Source organism: Camelus bactrianus, chromosome 1 (assembly GCF_048773025.1).
Source record: "Camelus bactrianus isolate YW-2024 breed Bactrian camel chromosome 1, ASM4877302v1, whole genome shotgun sequence".
Lineage (NCBI taxonomy): Eukaryota > Metazoa > Chordata > Mammalia > Artiodactyla > Camelidae > Camelus > Camelus bactrianus.
In genome coordinates this window covers 61,702,409-61,724,304 of record NC_133539.1, presented here as the reverse complement: position 1 = coordinate 61,724,304, position 21,896 = coordinate 61,702,409, and the positions used below count along the sequence as shown (strand labels likewise).

Below are 21,896 nucleotides of genomic sequence, written 5' to 3'. Positions count from 1 at the left end.
CTCTCACACTATTCTGGCTATTCTCGTTATTTTGCTATATAAACTCTAGAATCTGTTCCTGGCAGTCTCTTACCCCAGCCACTTCCTTCCTTTCTTTCATCACCAATGGCTGCTACCAAGGAATATTGCCTCTGCTTTCTAAAGGGATTCCCTCTCTTAAATCTACCATCACTGGACCTATGTAATTTTTTGACCTTTCCTCTCCAACACTGTGCCTGGCTGTCTTTGTTCTCAGATGCGCTCACAGGAATTCCACCCAGAACAAGGCCCTGACCTCCTGCAGATGCATGCTGGCTGATGTTTTTCTGAGGTTTGCTCCAGGATGGCACTTCCCATTCTTCCCCACTGCACCTTTTTGGCTTCCCAGGTTGGTTATTCTGGTAAAAAATGTTTGAGGCCATGGTGGGGAACCTCATGTGACAGGGAACTGTGATAGGGCTCTAGGAGCTGAGGGCGGCCTCCACTGAGCAGCCAGCAAAAAACTGAAGTTCTCTGTACTCCAGCTGCCAGGAACTGAATGCTGCCAACAACCACACAAGCAGGGAAGTGGATCCTCCCGGTGAGAACTAGCCCTGGCCAACATGTTGATTGTAGCCTGGTGAGACGCTAGCAGAATACACAGCTAAGTGTGCTGACTCCTGACTGAGATAATACAGGTGTGTTATTTTAAGACACTAGGCTTATATTGTTATGCATCAAGAGTTAACTAATATAAGTCATACGGCATGGACTGAGAAACTGCTGAGCTTGACATGGCCTTCCCTCCCCAAACACCACCCCAAAACACCTTCCCACAAGAGGTCTTGCTGCTTTGTCCTTAAACTCACCAAGCAGTATAACACATATCTCCTGACTACCCCTCCTTTTCACCCTTGTACTGGGACTGTGCCAAGAGGACTGTACGCTGTAAGGACTAAATTGGAGGCTCCCTTACCCTCTGATTTCTAGTTGAATTATGCCAAGGCGACCCTAGAGGAAACAAGAAAGAGGGGAGTAAGACTGAAGCATTCATCTCCATGACTTCTCTCCAGGATCCCCGCAGTCTGGCTGGCTGTGCCCCTCAACTGAGAGTCATAGCTCCAGTGACATTGTGCTTTCCACATAGTCTCCCTTGCCACACAGCCTCTCTTCCCAGGTTCTGGTAGCTGCTTCCTCCTCTCTGCCCCTCCGATGGCGTGGGAGGAGCTCTCTGGTGTTGCTACAAGGAACCATCTTGTGCTTTCCCTACACCATGCCCACACCTTTGTAAATAATCCCTCTTCTCAAATTATCCAGTTTAACTGGGCCATCTGTTTCTTGCCAGGCCCCTGGCTGGTACTGTTAGTTACACTAGGAAGCACACCAGATATTAAGTCATGTAAATGTTCCATATCTTGAAAATGCATTGAACAGTACACTTAAAATGAATATATTTTTATTACATGTAAATGATACCTCAATAAAGTTGATTTTTAAAAAAAATGATCCCATGAAATGGACCCATACCCATTGGTTCCCATGGCTCCCTTGAGCCTTCGTATATTTCCCATGACACAAGAGACCCCTGCCTACATGCTCCTCTGTGTCTCAAGAGACCCCTGAACCACAGAGAAAAACAGTTAACAGGGAGAAAAATGAAAACAAAACAAAACAAAAAACCAATCTCCATGTCTTGCTCAAGTTATTATACTAGTTCCACATATTTGTTCTGAATAAAGGTATGCTTTTTAAAGTTTGTAATCTTAAGGTACTAAGAGAATTGAAGCTCAACTGTATGTGTGCTTCTCTAATTCCTCTTCCTGTCTGCAGATCTTAGTAAATGACAGTCTTATTTTAAGTTTGGAGACTGTTGTCTATTTCCTCTACTCTTTCTCTACCATCCCTCAAGCTGTTTTCTACCAGTAGTTGAAAGGAAAAGACACCTATTCCCATGTACCATTATGTGACTACTATTGTGCTCAAAATATTACTAATTTCAATGACAGATTCTTCAGGCGTTTGAAGAAAGGTTAAAATTCAGATCAGAATATGCTGCTTCAAAATATGCTACTTGATCTAAAGATTATTTTAAGCTGAAGAAGACATTTGAGATTCAACAGATGCAGAAAAATAGCCTGCTCGAAGCTTCCTTATGTGACGCAAAGGAACAGTGTCTTGGAAATAAGGCTGCAATAAATTTCTCATCAGGGCAGATCTACTCCCAGAAGGAAGAACACGAATAAAACCTACCGCAAATTCCTCCTCCAGGGAAGTTTTATGGCCCTGAAGGAGACACAAAGACCATTCATACCTGTATAGACAAAGATTATTATGACTTTCTGATATCCTGTTTATTCTCCTGAAAACTCCAATTTAAAAAGTCTTTCCAAGGGGAGAGTTTAGCTCAGTGGTAGAGTGCATGCTTAGCATGCATGAGGTCCTGGGTTCAAACCCCAGTACCTCCATTAAAAAAAAAAAAAAAAACTTTCCAAAAAGTCATTTATCTTCCTGTAAGTGCCTTTCTCCCCCATCCCTTTTACGTATTAAAATGGTATATAAGGCCCCAAATTCTAACTACTCCTCCGAGTTACTTATCACTGTGTTTTCCTACATGTATGTGTGTTGCATGTGAAAATAAACTCTGTTCTTTTTCTTCTGTTAACCTGTCTTTTGTCAGTTTAATTTGCATGGCCCCAGTAACTGAACTTAAAGGGTAGAGGAAAAAGTTTTTCTCCCACACAAGTAAGCTAGGGTTCCCTGATCTCATCCCAAATAAAGACTCTCTGGGCTGGTAGAAGGGGTGAAGAAGGAGAAGCATTACAATCTCAGGTGCAGTATCTGTTCCTAGAGAGGGAGATCCTTTGCCCCAGATCCCTGCTTGTCTCAGAAACATGTCCAGAACAGCATGGAAACAGAGCAGACAACATTAGAACTTGCCTTGCCCCATTGTGGGATGGGAGGAGTAAGACATTTCCTGTGTGCTCAAGAGTGACTCAGATGTGTAGCTCTGAGGGCCTTTGGACCCAAATGAAACCTTCAGATAGGAACAAGGGAGAACTCCATGGTGCCTGGGAGCCACTGGGCACCAGACAGGCTGTGCCAATATCTCAAAGATCCTGGTATGAATAGATGACAACCAAGGACCACATATATCCCCCAGGGGGACTAATCAGGGCACCCTAGAACTTAGGCACAATCCATGCTGGGTAAAGCATGAGGAAACCAACTCAGTTGAAACTTGCCACCCCAGATCACAAGGGCACAGTAGAAATTAATTTGAATTATGGAAGAGGAAAGCTATTGTACAACTACTTCTCATTCAAGATTAGTATGAGCTATTTGTGGGGCTCATCCAGGATGTCAGAATTATAGGGTAGCCCATATCTCCTTGAAGACTAAATACTAACACTTGACTAGGATTAGCGCAAAGCCATCCAGAGATAAAGACCATGATCTGGTGGGAAATTTGGTGTGCAGAGCTAATGTGACCCCTCAGAAGTCTTTGCTAATTTCAGAATTACCAGCAGACAGTGCTGAGAACAAGCATGAAAGAGTCCTACAGAATTATTAAATTTCCTAGACAGACACAGGTAATAAAAGAGAGTGGAGCACCCTTGTTAGAGTTTGCATTTATGATTAAATTTTCTAAATCAGAGATGAGTGAATTCATCGTTATGGATTGAATTACATGCCCCTAAATATATATATTTAGAGAAAGAGAGAGAGAGTCCTAATGCCCAGTACCTTGGAATGTGACGTTATTTGGAAATAGGGTCATTGCAGATATAATTAAAGATGAGGTCATAGTGGATTATTTCAAGCCCTGAGACCAATATCACTGGTTTCCTTACAAGAAGATGGCCATATGAAAATGCAGGGACACCCAGGAAGAATGCCATGTGATGGCAGAGATTTGAGCTGTATGGCTCTAAACCAAGGAATGCCAAGAATTGCTTGTGAAACCAGAAGCTAAGAGAAAGGCATGGAATAAATTCTGCCCTAGAGCCTAATACCACTGACACCTTGGACTTCTAGCCTCTAAAACTGTGAAAGAAAAATAATTTCTGTTATTTTAAGCTACCTGGTTTGTGGTAATTTGCAGAAGCCCTATGTAACTAATGCAGTCATTAAAATGCCTTTATCCCAGGGTGAATTTCTTTTTAGGAAAGGAATAGTAATTTCAATGGCACTAACCCCAGCTGCCAAAGAAGAGAGGCACTCAAAACCCTTTTAAAACTGTTGCACCTCTTAATCTGCCATAAAATTGGTGGCCTGGATATGTGATGAGTAACTGAGTTTTGGAGGATGAAACTAGTGTCTAGCTACTGTCCAGTCCCTGGCACCCAGGGAAGGAATTACTTGGGACCCTAAGTTTGCTGATAAGAGTTTAGGGAAGTGTAAGCATTACTAATCCACCCCCATGCCCAACCACTACTACTATTTGTGGTAAAAACGGACAATTCCTTAATTCACAAAATGAATCTACAGCTATTAATGCAGAAACTAAGTCAGTCTTTGGGAAGAACACTGTCTCCAGAAGACAGAAAGTAATTAGAGTCCCCAAAATATCTAGTTTGGTTGGTACCAAGTTTCGCTCTTAGTTAGTAGCCAAGACCCTGAAACTGGCCTATATTGTCTGAGAAGGAAGATGGCAGATGGCATGGTTGAAATATGAGGCTCCTATTGCCTTTCGACTGAGTCAGTGGCTCTGTCCTTCCTCTAGGTGTATGAGACCTATCAGAGGATTCACCCATCTCTGCGGAAGGCCACATCCGTGGAGACTGGAGGAAATGGAACCAACATTCCACTTGGGAGACTTTCTGGGAGGATTACAAAGGGGTATCATCCACATGGATTCAGATCACCATCATATCACCCTGAATCCAGGCTTACCTAAGAACACAAGTAGCCCAAAGGGAATGAATTATCTATTGTCACGTAACAACTTACTCGAAAACTTAGTGACTTAAAATGACAATAAGCATTTATTATCTCACACAGTTTTTGTGGGTCAGGAGTGGCTTGGCTGAGTGTTTCTGGCTAGCACTCCTTCTCACGCTATAGACAAGTTGTCACTTAGGGCTGCAATCATCTGAAGATTTGGCTGGGACTGGAAAATCAGTGCCGGCTACTGGCAAGAGGCCTCAGTTCCTTGCCATGTGGGTCTCTCCACAGAGCTGCTTGAGTGTCCTCATAACATGACAGCTGCTTTCCCCAGAGCAAGTGATCCAAGACGGAGTAAGGTGGAAGCTGCAATTCCTTTTATGGCTTCATATTGGAAGTCTCATGCTGTTACTTTGGCCATGTTTTCATTAAAATGAAGTTATCAAATCTGGCCTATATACTAAAGAAGAGAGGAATTAGGTACCATTTTTTTGAAAAGAGTCATGTCAAAGAATTTGTAGATATGTTTGTTTAACTACCACAGGCATCATGAACACAGGCCTGGGCTGCTTTGTAAGAAGGAATTCCTGTCCTGTGGAATCTAATTTGGGACAAATACCTATGTCCCGTCATCAGGAAAGTCGGCGACTTTTGGATGAGATGTAATTTTCTTTGTAATCATGGCCTAAAACACAATTATGGCCAGTGAGAATAACGAAGAAATCTGCTAGGTGGTTCTGGGAAAGTTTTTGTCTTGTCTTTCCCCTTTCTTCCTGCCTCAAACACAGATGTGATGGCTGGAGCTGCAAAAACTACCCTGTAAACAGGAGCACAAGGCCGAGAGTTATTAGCCCTGACTTCACTGAACCAGTACCAACCAGCCTGCTTTCTCTTGGACCTCTCATTATGTAACAGAAACAACTCTCTATTAGTTAAGCCACTAGTGTTCAAGCTTTCTGTTACTGATAGCCATTCCTAACTAGTGCTAATTACATAGTAGAAAACAGGAAAAAGAAAGGAGTCAATTCTTATCTTCTAAATTTTAAAACCTAGGTCTCAGGGTGGTAAACAAAACCCAAAACAACCTCAGGGTATGGGCAGAAGATTTGGGAAATTAAATGATGGCTACCCAACACCTAGACCACATAAAGATTCCCTGGTCTGGAAATAATAAAAGTTAAATTGAGTTATGAAAAAATAAAATTGCTTTTCTTGTTCCATGAGTCTGTACACTAAGATTTATACTTACCAGGTGGTAACTCTCCTGTGACTGAAAATGTTATTTCCATCTTACCCTTTGAAGTCTTACTACCACTCTTAACTCATGGTCATTCTCTGAAAATACACTTTTCTTCTATTCTTCTTGATTTTAACCACCCTTCTCTCTTCTCCCAGGCTTGAAGACTTGAGGTTGTCCTTCACTTTTGCCTCTAATCCACCTCCTACATCTGATCTATTATTTCTTGGCTTTTTTCTATTCACAGATACTGGTTTATAACAACAAAATATTTTCTTTTTTTGTTATTGAAGTATGGTCAGTTTACAATGTTGTGTCGATTTCTGGTACACAGCATAATAGTTCAGTCATACAGATACATATATTCGTTTTCATATTCTTTTTCATTGTAGGCTGCTACAAGATACTGAATTAGTTCCCTGTGCTATACAGTAGAAATTTGTTTATCTTATTATTTCTTGACTTTTCTTTCGTTTCTCCTTCTCCTTCTCTCCTACTCTCTCCTGTCCCTCTTTCTCCACTTGCCTCCCTCTCTCCTGTCCTCTGTCCCCCTCTCTCTCCACCTCCTTCCCTCTGTCCTTGAAGCCTTCTGTCATTGGGACTATTGACATTCTTAGTACATGAATTCCTCCCCATAATGGAGCTGCAGCTCCAGCAAAGCTGATCTGTTGAGGGAGGTGTTTGGATAGACTGTCCCACAGAGAACAACTAAAAATACTGGATGTGAGTACATTACTTACCTCAACTCTTAGGTTGTCAGGTATGGTAACCGGGACCCAGTGTCTACTGCTGTTGCCTGAGTCTGCTGACCCGTAGCCACCATGCATGAGTGCATCTCTATCCATGTTGGCCAGGCTGGTGTCCAGATCGGCAGTGCCTGCTGGGAGCTCTACGACCTGGAATACGGCATCCAGCCCGATGGCCAGATGCCAAGTGACAAGACCATTGCAATGGGGAGGAGATGACTTCAACACCTTCTTCAGTGAGACAGGCGCTGGCAAGCATGTGCCCAGGGATCCTGGAATCCACAGTCATAGATGAAGTTCACACTGGCACCTACTGCCAGCTCTTCCACCCTGAGCAGCTCATCACAGGCAAAGAAGATGCTGCCAATAACTATGCCTGCGGTCACTACCCCACTGGCAGGGAGATCACTGACCTCATCTTGGACCGAATCCAGAAACTGGCTGACTGGTGCACAGGCCTTCAGGGTTTCTTGGTTTTCCACAGCTTCGGTTGGGGGACTGGTTCTGGGTTCACCTCCCTGCTGATGGAATGTCTCTCTGTTGATTATGGCAAGAAGTCCAAGCTGGAGTTCTCCATTTACCCAGCCCCCCTGGTTTTCACAGCTGTAGTTGAGCCCTACAACTCCATCCTCACCACCCACACCACCCTGGAGCACTCTGATGGTGCCTTCATGGTAGACAACGAGGCCATCTATGACATCTGTCGTAGAAACCTCGATATTGAGCGCCCAACCTACACAAATCTTAACCGCCTTATTAGCCAGATTGTGTCCTGCATCACTGCTTCCCTAAGGTTTGATGGAGCCCTGAATGTCAATCTGACAGAATTCCAGACCAACCTGGTGCTCTATCCTCGCATCCACTTCCCTCTGGCCACATATGCCCGTGTCATCTCTGCTGAGAAAGCCTACCATGAACAGCTTTCTGTAGCAGAGATCACCAATGCTTGCTTTGAGTTAGCTAGCCAGATGGTGAAATGTGACTCTTGCCATGGTAAATACATGGCTTGCTGCCTGTTGTACTGTGGTGATGTGGTCCCCAAAGATGTCAATGCTGCCACTGCCACCATCAAGACCAAGAGCATCATCTAGTTTGTGCACTGGTGCCCCACTGGCTTCAAAGTTGGCATTAATTACCAGCCTCCCACTGTGGTACCTGGTGGAGACCTGGCCAAAGTACAGTGAGCTGTGTGCATGCTGAGCAACACCACAGCCATTGCTGAGGCCTGGGTTTGCCTGGACCACAAGTTTGACCTGATGTATGCCAAGGGTGCCTTTGTTCACTAGCACGTGGGTGAGAGTATGGAGGAATGAGAGTTTTCTGAGGCCCATGAAGACATGGCTGCCCTTGAGAAGGATTATGAGGAGGTTGATATAGGCTCTGTTGAAGGAGAGGGTGAGGAAGAAGGAGAGGAATACTAATTACCGTTCTTTTCAGCCCTGCAGCATGTTCTACTCAGAACTTCAGTTTCAGCATCAGCTGACAGGAGTAAAAAGCTTTCTGATTAAACTGTCTTCACCTTCAGCTGTGATCATGTATTTTCCATGTATTCCTGTAAGATTTTCCTATCATGTCTCAAAAGTAAAGGCTTTAAGAAAGAAAAATAAACAAGCAAATAAAAAATACTGGATGCTGTTTTAAAACAAACAAAATTTCTTATATTCATTGAAGAGATGACAGGATAGTAAGGAATTAATGGGCCAAAGTCAAGAGAATGTGGAATCTTGGAAAGAAAAAGGGAGCACTGAAGTCTCCCCACTTTGAGGGCACCTGCTAGCGCTGGCAAACTTGAGCTTCAATTTTCACAATCCCTTGGGGTCTGGAGTAAAGAAGTCAAAGGCTAGAGGGGTGGAAGCTACAGCTCAGTGGAAGCGCACATGCTTAGCATGCCCAAGGTCCTGGGTTCAATCCCCAGTACCTCCTCTAAAAATAAATAAGTAAAACCTAACCATCTCCCTCCCACCAAAAATAATAAATTAAGCATGCAGGAGGCCCTGGGTTCAATTCCCAGTACCTCCATTGACAATAACAATAACAAAGTCCAGGGCCATGCAAGGTAGAGAGTTGTGTTAGTTTGCTAGGCCTGCCATAACAAAATGCCACAGACTGGATGGCCTAAACAACAGAAATTTATCTTCTCCACAGTTCTTAAGGCTAGATGTCCAAGACCAAGATGTCCACAGGTTTGGTTTAATTCTGGGGTCTTTCTCCTTGGCTTATAGATGGCCACCTTTTCTCTGTGTCTTCACATGGTCTTTCCTCTGAGCGTGCACATCCCTGGTGTCTCCTTTTGTGTCCACATTTCCTCTTCATAAAAACACCGGTCACATTGGATTACAGCCCACCCTAAGTTTTAACTTAATCACCTCTTTAAAGTCCCTCTCTCCAACCACAGTCAAGTTGTAAGGTGTTAGGTGTTAGACTTTCAACATGCAAATCTGAGAGTGATACAAGTTAGCCCCTAAAAGGAGTATAGTATGAAACACTCCCCCAAAACACTAGGACCCCTCTGATGAGGGAGAACCAGAAGTAAATAACACTTCCACACCCTGTCACCATGAGGCTGCATGGAGGGCTGCCTCAATGATGGTTAATGGGGAGTGGGTGCCGTCTCTGAGAAGCTGGAGCCCCAGGGCAATTCCCACATGTTGATTTGTAGCCCAAGTTCATATCACCTATGTGGTTCAGAAACCCTCAAGTTACGAGTTTAGTTTAAATTGGTCCTGGTATGGTAGTGTTGGCCTAAAGCAAGTAGACTGCCATCTATTTCTCTGGCAAAGATGGGTTTATTCAGGATCAGCAGAGAATTGCAACGCGGGGGGCGGTGGGGTAGGGGGGTTCAACCATGGTGAGCCACGTGCATTTCCCACACAGCAAGGGAAGGAGAAGCTTTTATAGAGAGGAAAAGGAAGTTGGGAGGGCTATAGTAAATAAAGAGTCCAAGGGTTTTCAATGGCTGAGTCCTCACCAGGAAAAAAGTTTTCTCCTTCCGTTCAAGTTCTGCTTGGCAGGGCATGAGAGCTCCCCCTTCTGATCTCCAGGCTCTACTTAATTGAGGTTTCTATTAATTTTTTACCATAGTGACTCTAAATGGTTGGCAGGAACAAAGGTTAATCTCTAGAGAAATCTTAACTTCAAAGAATTCCCATGAATTTTTTTGCAAAAAATAGGCACCTCGCATTAAAAAAATTAACTGAGCACATACAGAGAAACCCAGGCATCATGCATGAGAAGCAGGATAAATGACAATAAACACACATGCAAGGTTTTCAGATTTTAGAATTATCAAACAAAGATTTAAAAATAACTATGATTATCATGTTTTGAAAGAACAGTATAGTGAATACCTGTATACTACTACTTAGGTTCAACAATTGTTAGCGTTTTATCATAGCTATTTTATATACCTTAAAATTTGTTGAACCATTTAAAAATGAATTGCAACAGGGAACTGTATGCAGTTTATTGTAATAAGCTATAATGGAAAAAAATCTGAAAATATTTGTATATATATGTATGTATATGTATAAAAAAATCTCTTTGCTGTCCACCTAAACTAACATTGCAAATCAACTATACTTCAGTAAAAGATAAAACTAAGAAAAAGTCTGTAAACTGCAGACTTCATAATATTTTATCTCTAGGAGGGAAAGTAGTAGCTCAATGGTAGAGCACATGCTTAGCATGCACAAGGTCCTGGATTCAATCCCCAGCACTTCCATTTAAAAAAAAAAAAATCCCTAACTATGTTAGAATGTATCTCTGAGGAATAAAAACACTTTTTTCATAACTACAACATCATTATCATATCTAAGAAAATTAATAATTGCCTAATGTCATCTCATATTGAGCCCATATTAAAATTTTCAGTTTGCCTAAAAAAGTTCAAAGCTATTTTGTTTTTTTGTTTTTGTTTTTGTTTACAGCTAGGATCCAATCAAGGCATTGCTTTGGTGGTTGTCTTTTCACTCCCTTTTCATCTAGGAAAATGACCTTGGCTTCCCCCTCCCCCACTCTCTGCTTGCCCCTGCCCATGACATTGACAATTTGAAGAGACCAGCACCGCTGTCTTGTGACATGTCTGTGGTCTGGATTTGCCTGAGTCTTCCTCATAGTGTCCTTTAACTTGTTCCTTGATCTTCCTGTATTTCTTGTAGTCTGGAAATTAGGCCCAGAAACTTAACAATTTTGCCGACAATATGTCATAGGTGATGCTGTGTATTTCCTAATATATCACATCGGGAATACAAAATATCAGGTTGACCTATGCTTAGTTGACCTATGCTTAGTTTGATCCCTTGGTTGAGGTGATGATTGACAGATGTCTTCCCCAAAATGAAATTTAAAAACTCCTGGACAGTTTATTAGCTTCTTATAAAGTCAAACATACATTGACTATATAACCCAGCAATTCTATACCCAGGTATATTCCCAAGGGAAGTGAAAACATATGCTTACCCAAAAACCTGTACATGAGTTGATAACAGCTTTGGCCCCTAACTGGAAACAACCCAAATGCCCTTCAACTGGTGAATGGATAAACAGGTAAACATGCTTACAATGGAATCCTACTCAGCAATAAAAGAGAATGAAATACTGGTATAGGCAACAACATGGATGAATCTTAAATGTATTTTGCTAAACGAAAGAAGCCAGACTCAAAGGGCTCCATCCAGTATATTCTGTTTACACAACATTCGCGAAATAGTAAAAACCGTAGGAACAGAAAACTCTAATTCTAAACCAAAATACCAGTTTTAAAATCTCATATTGAGAAACAGGAGTTTCCAATGACCAACATACTCCTACACCATTCTCCTGGTATCAAAGAACCTGGAAAGGTCAGATATTACTCAGAGGGATTCTAGGGAAAAGTAGAATCAGAGCAAAGGAAGCGGAGGAATATTTCATCATGCTCTGAGTGCAGCTTTATGAATGGAGCAGATTCCGGCCATTGACTAATTAACACCCATTCCCCTCCTTCTTTCTTCCAAAGAGCACCAGACTTTAGGGAAATACCCACCTTCCTCCACGAAGCCATATGCTTTACTAAACCAGTTATGTTTATCTCACATTCCTTGGCAGGGACAGCTCTAGGAACAAAACTGTGACTCAATTCAAACCAATGAATTTTGAAGGAAAGTCCCTAAAGGGACTTCTAGGAAATGTTTCCTTTCTCAATTAAAACAAACAAACAAACAAACAAACAAACACAGCAGAAGAGATAAGCTGGCTCTTCTTTGAATGTGACTGTGATGCTTGGAGCTGCTGCAGCTTTCTTGCTACCACCTTAGGACAAAGCTCAGGCAGATGAGGGAAAGTCAAGAGAGAAGCAGACCTGGAGCCCTGTGGTACTGGCCACAGACCTTGCCCTAACTTTTATGATTTAAGCCAGGTAAGTTGAGATTTCCTGATATAATATATAGTATTCTGAACAGCTTAATGCCTGTCCCACAATGTAATACATATTTTCGGTGGTGATAACATTCAGTTCACCTGAAAGGTAAAAAAAAAAAAAAACAACAGATATTTTTATCCTTTGGATTTTCTTTTTATAGCTGCAGTATATACCACTCCTCAAAATTCTTGTCAGCTCATTTTTGGGGTCAAATTTCAGTCTCACCCCCTTACCTTACAGATATTTCTAGTTTTAATGTAGTCAAATTTGTTACTTTTTGCCTTTATGGCTTGTGATTTTATGTTTTCTTTAAGAAATCTTTACCTTCCTTGATCAGACCCTCCTGAGACAGAACTGCAGGGCTTTCCCATCGCCTCCTGGTCTGTGTGAATGGCGCCCCCTGGAGCACTAAGTGCATGGCATCCCCTCCTTAAGTTACGCAAAGCAGTTTGACTTGGAGTCTTCAGGATAAGCCCCTATACGTATGCTATTATAAAAGTTGTAAAGTTTTGCTATTCTCACTTAAATATTTAATAAATCTATAATTTATTTTTGTATCTGATATGGGACTGGGATCTTATTTTATTTAGCCTCAGGGTCATTGATTGGTTAATCCATTCTTTCCTTCACTGATCTATAAAATCACTTCTGTCACTGTGTCCATATACGTTTGTGCCTGTTTCTGGACTTCACTCTGTACTCTGTCGATTCCCCCAAAATACCACACAGTCTTAGTTACTCAACCTTTATAATAATTCTTGATATCTAATGGAGCAAAACTTCCACCTTTTTCTTCTACTTTAAAAGTCTTGACTATTGTTGATCCTTTGTTTTTGAATTTTAAAATTATCCATTAAAATATTTGAGAACTTTTGTGAGTTTTTGATTAGAATTAGATTGAATTTATTGATTAATGTATAGAAAATTGGCATTTTTATAATAGTGGGTCCTTCTATACATGATTTACTAGATTTCTTTCATTTAATGTCTATCAATAAAGCTTTATCATTTTTTAAGACCTTGCACATTTTTGTTAAATCTCTACCTATGCATTTTTTTTAGTGTTATTGTGAATGGAGTATTTTTAAAATTAGTTTCAGATTATTTGCTGCTCATCTTTAAAAATACATTTTTAAAATGTGCATGTTGGTTTTATATCCAGAAATGTACCTGAACTCTTTTACTGTTCTAAAATTTGTCAGTTTGCTTAGATTTTCTATGTAAATACTCACATAGTCTATAATGATAACTTTTTCCTTCTTTAAAAACTTTTTATATATTCTTTCTTGTCTTACTGCTAAGGCTTGAACATCTAGTATATTGTTGAATAGAAATAGTGATAAAATGTATACCTATCTTGTTTTTGACTTCAAATGTTTTTGTTTGTTAAACAAGTTTTTTTAAACTCTTTTTTTTAGTGGGAGGGTAATTAGGTTTATTTATTTTAACTTTTTTTTAAAATAGAGTTACTGGGGATTGAACCCAGTATGTGAAGTATGTGAAGTACGTGCTCTACCACTGAGCTATATCTCCTTCTTATGGCTGAAAAATATTCCATTGTGTGGATGTTCTACCTTTTGATTATCTGTCATCCGCTGATGGACACTTCAGTTGTTGTGGAAGATGCTGCTGTGAATATCTGTTACAAGTTTTTGTGTGGAAACATGTTTTCATCTCTCTTGTGCACATACCTAGAAGTGGACTTGCTGGATCATAAGGTAACCGATTAACCTTTTGAGGAATTGTCAGACTGTTTTCCAAGGCAGCCGTATTGTTTTATATCCCCACCAGGAACTTATGAGGTTCCAGTTTCTCCACATCCTTGCCAACACTTATCATCATCTGACTTTTCCATTACAGCCACCCTGGGGGTATGAAGTGATGTCTCACGGTGGTTTTGATTTGCATTTCCCTGATGGTTAGTGATGTTGAGCAGCTTTTCATGTGCTTATTGGTCATTTGTGTATCTTGTTTGGAGGAATGTCTATTTAAGTCCTTTGTCTATTTTCAAATTGGGTTGTTGACTTTAAACGTTTTTATTATTAACTATAATGGTGTTTACTCTGTGTTTTTAGTAAACATACTTTATCAGGTGGAGGATGTTTTTTCTCTACCTAGATTATTAAGGGTTTTTTCAGTTTTGTTTACATTGGTTTAGTTTAATATTATTTCAGCTAACCATAAGTGAGGCTGAACTTTCATTTACTGCTTTGTTTGTTTTTCAAATTTAGGTTAGCCTAGCCTCTTTAGCTATTTGTCTCTTTTGTTTCTTTCTCTGGAATAATTTTTTTAAATTGAAGTATAGTTGATTTACAATGTTAAGTTATCTGGAATAATTTTCATAAGTTTGGGATCATCTACTTAACTTTTTTGTAGAAATCATCTGGGTCTGTTTGTTTGTGTGGCAGATTCAATTTCATTAATCATCATAAGTCTTCTCATAGTTGAGTCAATTTTGCTAAATTACATTTTTCCAGGAAACTGCCATTTATCTATTTCCTAACTCATTGGCATAGTTGTTGTTCATAATAGTCTCTTATTTTTGAAATCACTGCCATATCTACTATGTCCCTTTTCCCCTTAATCTAATTTGTGAAAGGGTTTAAATTTTATTTGTTTTTTCAGAGAACTAGCTTTTGGTTTTTTGAATCCTCTCTTTTGTATTTTGTTTTCTATTTTATCGATTTCTAACTTTCCTCTTCAAATTTCCCTAGGTTAGCCTCTGTTGTTCATTTATTAACTTCTTGATTAGTTATTGAGCTGCTCATTTTCTAGCCTTCTCTAATAGAACCATTTAAGTTTACATACTTTTTTCCTTTAAGTACTGCTAAAACTGTATTCCACAAATTCTTATATGTATTTCAGTGAAATATTTTCCACTTTCCATTTGTGCCAATCAACTTCCCTTTACTCCTCCAGACCCACTCACTTGCTCTCCCTTCCACGCTGCTCTCTGCCCAACAGGCTGCTGTGTCCTCTGTCTTCCAATTGGATTCTGCCAGTGGAAGTTCCTGGCAGGAGATGGAAGAGAGGAGGAGGGGGAGGTCAGGGTATTTTTTACTGCTGGTCTTTTCTCTGTGAGTTTGCCTGAGGCTGGTTACATCCCTTGACAGAAGGTCACTGCTTCTTAAAAGATGGCCTGCTTTACAAATAAGATTCTCCTTTGGTATTCCAGTAAATCCCTCTCTCCTATCCCTTTAGACCTAAAGGTTGTGATGTTCTACCGTTGCTAGTCCCAGATCCTCCACTGTCCCTAGATTCCCATATATCCCACTCACATCTTTAAAATGTGTTCCTTTAAAAATCATTTGCCTGACCATCTGTTACCTTTGGGGACCCTAAATGATACACCATTTTTATTTTGCTTTTGGCCCATGACTTATTTAGCACTTTGTTTTTAATTTCCAAGTATGTGAGATTTTTTTTTAAAAGTTATTCTTTTAAAACTAATTTCTAATTTAACTAATCAATATTTAGAGAACATGTTCCATATTATAATGATTCTTTGACATTTGTTGAGAATTGCTTTGTGGTCAATTTTTATTTTGTTCCACAGGTGCTTGAATAGAATATGTATTGTCTGTATCTTTATTACTTTTGCCTGAGAGATGGAGGTTGTAAAATTGTATATTTGTCATTTGTCATTTCTTCTTTAAACATTTTTTTTCAGTACACTTGACGCCATGTTATTAGGTCCATACAGATTTAGAATTATTTTATCTTCCTGGTGATTTGTTCTTTTTGTCATTATATAGTGACCCCCTTCATCTCTAATGATACATTTTGCTTTAAAGGCTATTTTATCTGAAATGAATGTAGCTACTCCACCTTTCATTTCCTAAATACTACCTCTGTGTGTTTTTTTCATTTTTCCCTTAATATTTCTTTATCCTTATGTTTTAGATATGTCTTGTATCAACAGCATATTGTTGGATTTTTAAAAAAATGTAATCTAATTATCTTTAAAAAATACTGTCATTTTGCTTTACAATCAAAGTATAGTATATTTATCTAGGATTCAAAGGATTTGGATTCCAGGCTCTACCTTACCAAGTGTGACCTTGAACAACTCTCTTAAACTCTTTGAATCTCAGGACAGTAGTAATAAAATACAACTGTTGTATCAGATTACCTTGAATATCCCCTCTAGCTCATTTACTCTGTCATTCCCTTAAATTACAGTAACATGTTATAAATTTATTTGAGACTGGGAGCCTTAAAACCAGACCTAAAAACAAAAACAAAATCCGAGTGTAATTTGGCGAAAGAATTCAAATAGTAACTGACATTTAGCTTTGGGATATTTGCTCTGTATTGTTTTATTTTCCATTATTTAATGTATAATGTTTTTGCAGTTTAATTTTCTTTCTGAGGATAATGTATGTTTTTAAGAAAATATTTTCCATGATTTGGGGGATATATTTAAACATTTTCTTGTGATTCTAAAGATCTTCCATATTCTTTCATAATCCCCAAACTCTTTTCAAGGTTTTGTTATTAATTTGCTGACTCCTTTTCTTTTAGCTTATTTTTAAAATTTCTACAAAATCTTTTTTAGAGTTGTGGATGCCACAATCTTCACTTTTTCATAAGATTTATCTAAAAACCACATCAGTATATCTGAACCCTAAGACCTTGGAAATAAACATACAGATCTCATTGTTAGCCTCTTCATTTAATGGAGGTGCAGGAATAATTGTATCTAGTTTTTGTAGTCAATGGTGTTGGACTATTTTATTTGGAGTCCGATTTTGCATAGTTGGCTACAGTGACACAGACTTTAGGATTAAGGCCTTTAGGAAGGAAGATGTCACACTGTTTCTTGCTCTGGTTTTCCCTTCCTTTTTTTGCACCTCTGGGTCAATATGTACCAAACAGCTTCCCCAACCCGCAACTGGGTCCTAGGTTTCCTCAACCCTCGTAGAGCATTGTAGCAACCTGGGAGGTTTGTCATTTAACTGACGATACTTTTGATTAGGAGACTGCTTTCTTATACACCAATCATATAACCCTATGGTTACTTTGATTTGACTTGGTTATTTTTAAATTCACCTCAATAGTGCATTTACAGGTGCTTTGGATGGGTCATTTCTCCAGATGACTCATCTTTTATTGGGCCATTTTCCTGTGTAGATGCAAAATATGTGGGTGGGAGGTGGGAGGCTAGAACCTAAATTGAGTCTCTTTAATTTTATCCTCAAGGTGGGGATCATCAGGATTGAATGTACTCCTATAATTGTTTTCTTTAAAGTACTTTAAATCATATACATAACATACTCATATTATATTTTTTAAAACTAAAGGATAGGGGGAGGGTATAGCTGAAAGTGGTACTGCACATGCTTAGCATGCACGAGGTCCTGGGCTTAATCCCTAGTACCTCCTCTAAAAATAAATAAATAAATAAACCTAATTACCTCCCTCCCCTCTTCTCCTCCCCCAAACCCTAAAAATAAAGGATAAAAGAATCCCTCAAAGTCCCCTTTCACCACCCCCTCCTTGCTCCCCTCTCTAGAGGTAACCATTATATTTGAGGACACCTTTCCAGTGACCTTTCTATACATTTCTTTCCTATATTGTGTATACTTATATACATTTCTTCTTTACATAAATGACATCTCATTTTATAGGTGAGGAAACTGAGACCTTAAGAGGAGATGTGTTGACGTATTTATTGAAGGAAAGCGGACTGGACAATCGTTTATTAAAACCTACTATGTATCAGACTCTGAGCCCTGTGCTTTATTGGCACGAAGGGTTCTAATAGTTTACTTCTGCTGGACGGGCCAAGCAATTAGTTTAGTGGTTGGAGAACAGGTGCGAAAGTCGCTTCGGTGCGATGATGTAGGATTTGTATTTTGATGGGAGCTACAGGAAACCTAGCATAGGGCTCCGGAGTTGCAAAAAAGAAAAAATAAACTGTCATCGGCAGTTGAGTCTGTCAATAAAGCTTGTGAAGCTGAAAGACAGGGAATCTACTGCCTGCCAAGCTTGAAGCTTCCTTCGGAAACCAGGAACCGATATCGCGGTGATATCGGCCTATGAGAGTGGCCTCGGAGCTTGGAAAGGAAGGCAACAGAGGTTGTAAAGAAGGGTGCAGCAGCAGGCAGCAACCGAGCAGCCAACCGGGAGAGCGGAGAGCGCTCCCGAACCGGTCTGGAAGTGCGCCTGCGCTGACCGCCGCGGGGGGCGGGGTAGGAGGGGCGGAGCTAGGGGGCGGTCAATGAGCCTGCGCAAACCGTGCGGCGAGGTGGGGGAGGGCGGTCCGTGTGTGTCTGTGTTGTTGTTCGGCGGCAGCGGCGGCGGCGGTAAGATGGCTGCCCACGGGGGCTCCGCGGCGTCCTCGGCGCTGAAGGGGTTAATTCAGCAGTTCACCGCCATCACCGGTAAGAGACGCGGTTACCGGAAGGTGGAGAGTAGGGTCTGGAGCGAGCGCCCGGTCTGCCCCGGGCTTCCCTGTACCTTCGTGCATTTCTCCCTCGGGCTTTACCCACGGCTCCCGTCCTCTCTCCTGAGGAAGAGGCGACGACGGCGTCGGGTCTCCGGGTTCAGGCGGGAGACAGCCCCCCCGCGCACCCCATACCCTCGTTCTCGGTCTTCTCACAGTATGGAGGGCGACCTCCCCACCCGTTTTCCCTTTCAGCCTAGACTCAGGGAATGGGCCGAGCCCATCCGCCCCCGTCGGCCCGGGGACCTGGGGGCGGGAGAGGTGGGGGGCCGCACCCGGGCCACCGCCCTCCTCCTTCATCATCTTCTCCTCTTCTCTGTGCATAGTTGGGGTGCAGCGCATCCCCTCACCTCCTTTTTCCTTTCTTCCTTGGCCAGGTCATTCTCCCCCCTGTCTCTGGCCTGCCCTTCCCCTTTCTGGGCCCCTCGGAGCCATCGCTGTGGCCCTGGCGTGCTCGGGCCCTCCCGCCTTAACGGCGAGGTTGGTGGGTTCGGCAGCGCCTTTACGGATCTCCGACGATAGGCCGCCAGAAAGAGGGGGTGGTCAGGAGTACCCTCAAGACTGAGGTTCTGAGAGAAGAATGAGGGGGAACCCTCCCCAACCTTAATAGGAAAGGCCTGGAGGAACCCTTGGTGGCGTTTCCCACCTCCCCATAATAAAATAATAAAGACTGAGACGATGGCGCCGGGGCCTCCTGCTGATAAAATAGCAATGACGGCAGAAACTTCTTTGAGAGAAAACCAGTTTCTGTGTGTCAGTATCCCCCAAACCCTCGGTTTTCTTTTGCTTTGGACCCCTGCGAAGGGCACACGCAGATTCTCTTACCGCCTGGAGGAAAGGCCCTTAAGCCATTCTATGAATTCTCTGTCTTGTTTCTCTCTGATGGTGCTGAACTTTTTTTGCATGAGTTATTAGAGGGCGGAGCAAATGATGAAGTTCTCTGTGGAGTGATTTGAGAGAAGAGTACTCCATGTGCCTGATTGTGATTTTGCCGTTCTAGTTTGTCATTTTGGAAGGAGGTCACGATGTTAGTTCCCTCCCTTTAGCAGATCTATACTTTACCTGGTAATTTGTTAGATACAGAGAACATTTCCATTTTTAATATATCTGGAGTTTGACGTGCAAGATCTGGTTAGGTAAAATTTTATATTTTAACCACTACAGGTTGTTTATGAGTTGCTGGTTTATAGTTAAAGCTAGTTCTGTTTTTTATTTTGCAGTGATAAATAAATGTTGCATTCATTGTCTAGGTTGTGGGCATGAAACATCACGTCAAAGTTGGTAGAGGAAAATTTATAATAAAATTGGGATGAGGAATGGGATGATAACTTTTCTTAATATTTTAAAATTTCTGTGATTGGACTATTATATTAGAGATGTAATTGATTTCCCAATGTCTAAGCAGATCATTATTGGGAAAATTAGAAAATTACTGTGTATATAAGTTAATACTGCTGCATTATGTTTGTATAGAATAATCTTTTTAGTGAGTCAGGTATAGAACTAATTATGATTATCTTTTCTTTGGATTTTCTAGAGGTGGTTTAAAATGCCACCTATTTAACTCCAGTTTTTATGCTAACTACCACCTCTTCAGGAACTCAGACTGCTTTAGCCTCCTCGCATTATTTCTTCTAACGCAACATTTTTGTTGGATATAGACAAAACCAAAAATGTGGTTGAGATGATGTGACTCACTTATTTGATTTATTTCTGTCTCTGTTACTCTACATGGCTTGTTTCTTGGTCACAAGTCCTTGTATTCCTGAATCAAGTTGGAGACCCTCAGTAGACAATGGTATCTGGAAGTGTGCAAGAGAAAGTACCTTAGATTGTTCTTAATGTAGTATGGATTTCTAGTAATTATTTTTTAACAAGATAGTAATTGATTATTAGAAACACATGATTGACCCCTTCACACATATCCTTTTCACGTATCTTAAGAAATTTGGGGATTCTGTCCATATATATTTAAATTGTAATATTTCTGACAAAAAGGTATTTGACATTTGTGCGTTGCCAGATGAAACTGGCCTTAAGAACTTAAGCTCTCATTTCAAAAAGGTTTTTCTTACTGGGAAGCTCAATATTCTGGTAAAAGTAGTGCATTTTCAAAAATGCGAGGCTTACCTTTTCTGTGGCATTTAGAAGTAGAAGAAAAAATTGCAAGAATTTTAAGTTTTATTTCTCACTAAATAGAACAAATCTCTTCTCTCTGTAAATGTGTGGTATGTGAGTATGAAGTATGACTTCATATTTAATATTTAAATATTAAAGCTAAATTAAATTAAAATAAATTAAAAACTAAGTTAAAAATTAAAAAGATATTTAAAAATATATCACATCACCATGACATAATTTTGAAAAAAGGAAACACTAATTCATTCTCACAATAGCAATCTTATTTATTTCACATATTACCTTCCAATTCTTATTTACATACTTATTTAATTTCATAAATTATTTTAAAATTATTTTTTACATTGTGGATCATAGTATACATAATTTAGAATTCTGAAATTTTCAATTTACTTTATATCATAAACATTTTCCCTATGATTAGACTCTTTGATAATCAAATGACCAAGATAAATGATTGTCTTTGAAGTGATCACACAGAGAAGCTATATACCTTTACCACTGGTGCCATTGCATTATATGAAGCTACATAGAAAACCAGTCCTGTTACTTTATAGTCTGCCACATTTTGCAATATTACTCAGTTTCATCTCCCTTGATACTCTCAAAGATGGCTTTGAATGACTGCTGACTACTTTCAGAAGTCATACCAATTTTCAAAACATGAGAAAGGAACATGCCACTGGATCTAAAGGTAATTCCAAAAGAACAGTGTTTTGATTTTTTTTTTAGAACAGTTTTTTAAATGTTTTGAATCATGGCAGTATCCCATTAACACTAGCTTGGGCTGATATCCAGCCACACACATACAAAATGCACAGATTAATCAGAATAATTCATGAGATGAGGGATACATAGATGCTATAGAAGAGGTAAAAATAAACAATCAACAGGTAAAGCCAAAATGTGAGGGAATAGAAAGTGGAGGCCTAGAAGAGTACCAGAGGTTGATAGTATAGAATTCCATAAAGCTTGAATGTACTTAGTGAAATTATGGAACCCCCTTAGCTTAATCCTTCTTTCAAATCGTTGAATGAATGCATATTTGTTAAAGACATTAGAAACTCTGGTGTTTGTGGTATTTGG

General features: G+C 40.2%; 1 protein-coding gene and 2 pseudogenes across 1 annotated transcript in view; 2 read left to right on the top strand and 1 right to left on the bottom strand.

Moving 5' to 3' along the window:
- Nucleotides 1–6,900: 6,900 nt before the first annotated feature.
- Nucleotides 6,901–8,246, top strand: LOC105072390 (tubulin alpha-1B chain pseudogene; annotated as a pseudogene).
- A 9,635-nt stretch (nt 8,247–17,881) lies between these two features.
- LOC141577898 (uncharacterized) lies at nt 17,882–19,438 on the bottom strand (annotated as a pseudogene).
- The window catches only part of UBXN7 (UBX domain protein 7), a 47,794-nt gene continuing 44,376 nt past the window's right edge, over nt 18,479–21,896 (top strand). Inside the window, exon 1 of the mRNA XM_074365256.1 lies at nt 18,479–18,609. Coding sequence (XP_074221357.1) covers nt 18,537–18,609 — 73 coding nt within the window. The 5' untranslated portion in view covers nt 18,479–18,536. The remainder of the gene's footprint in view (nt 18,610–21,896) is intronic.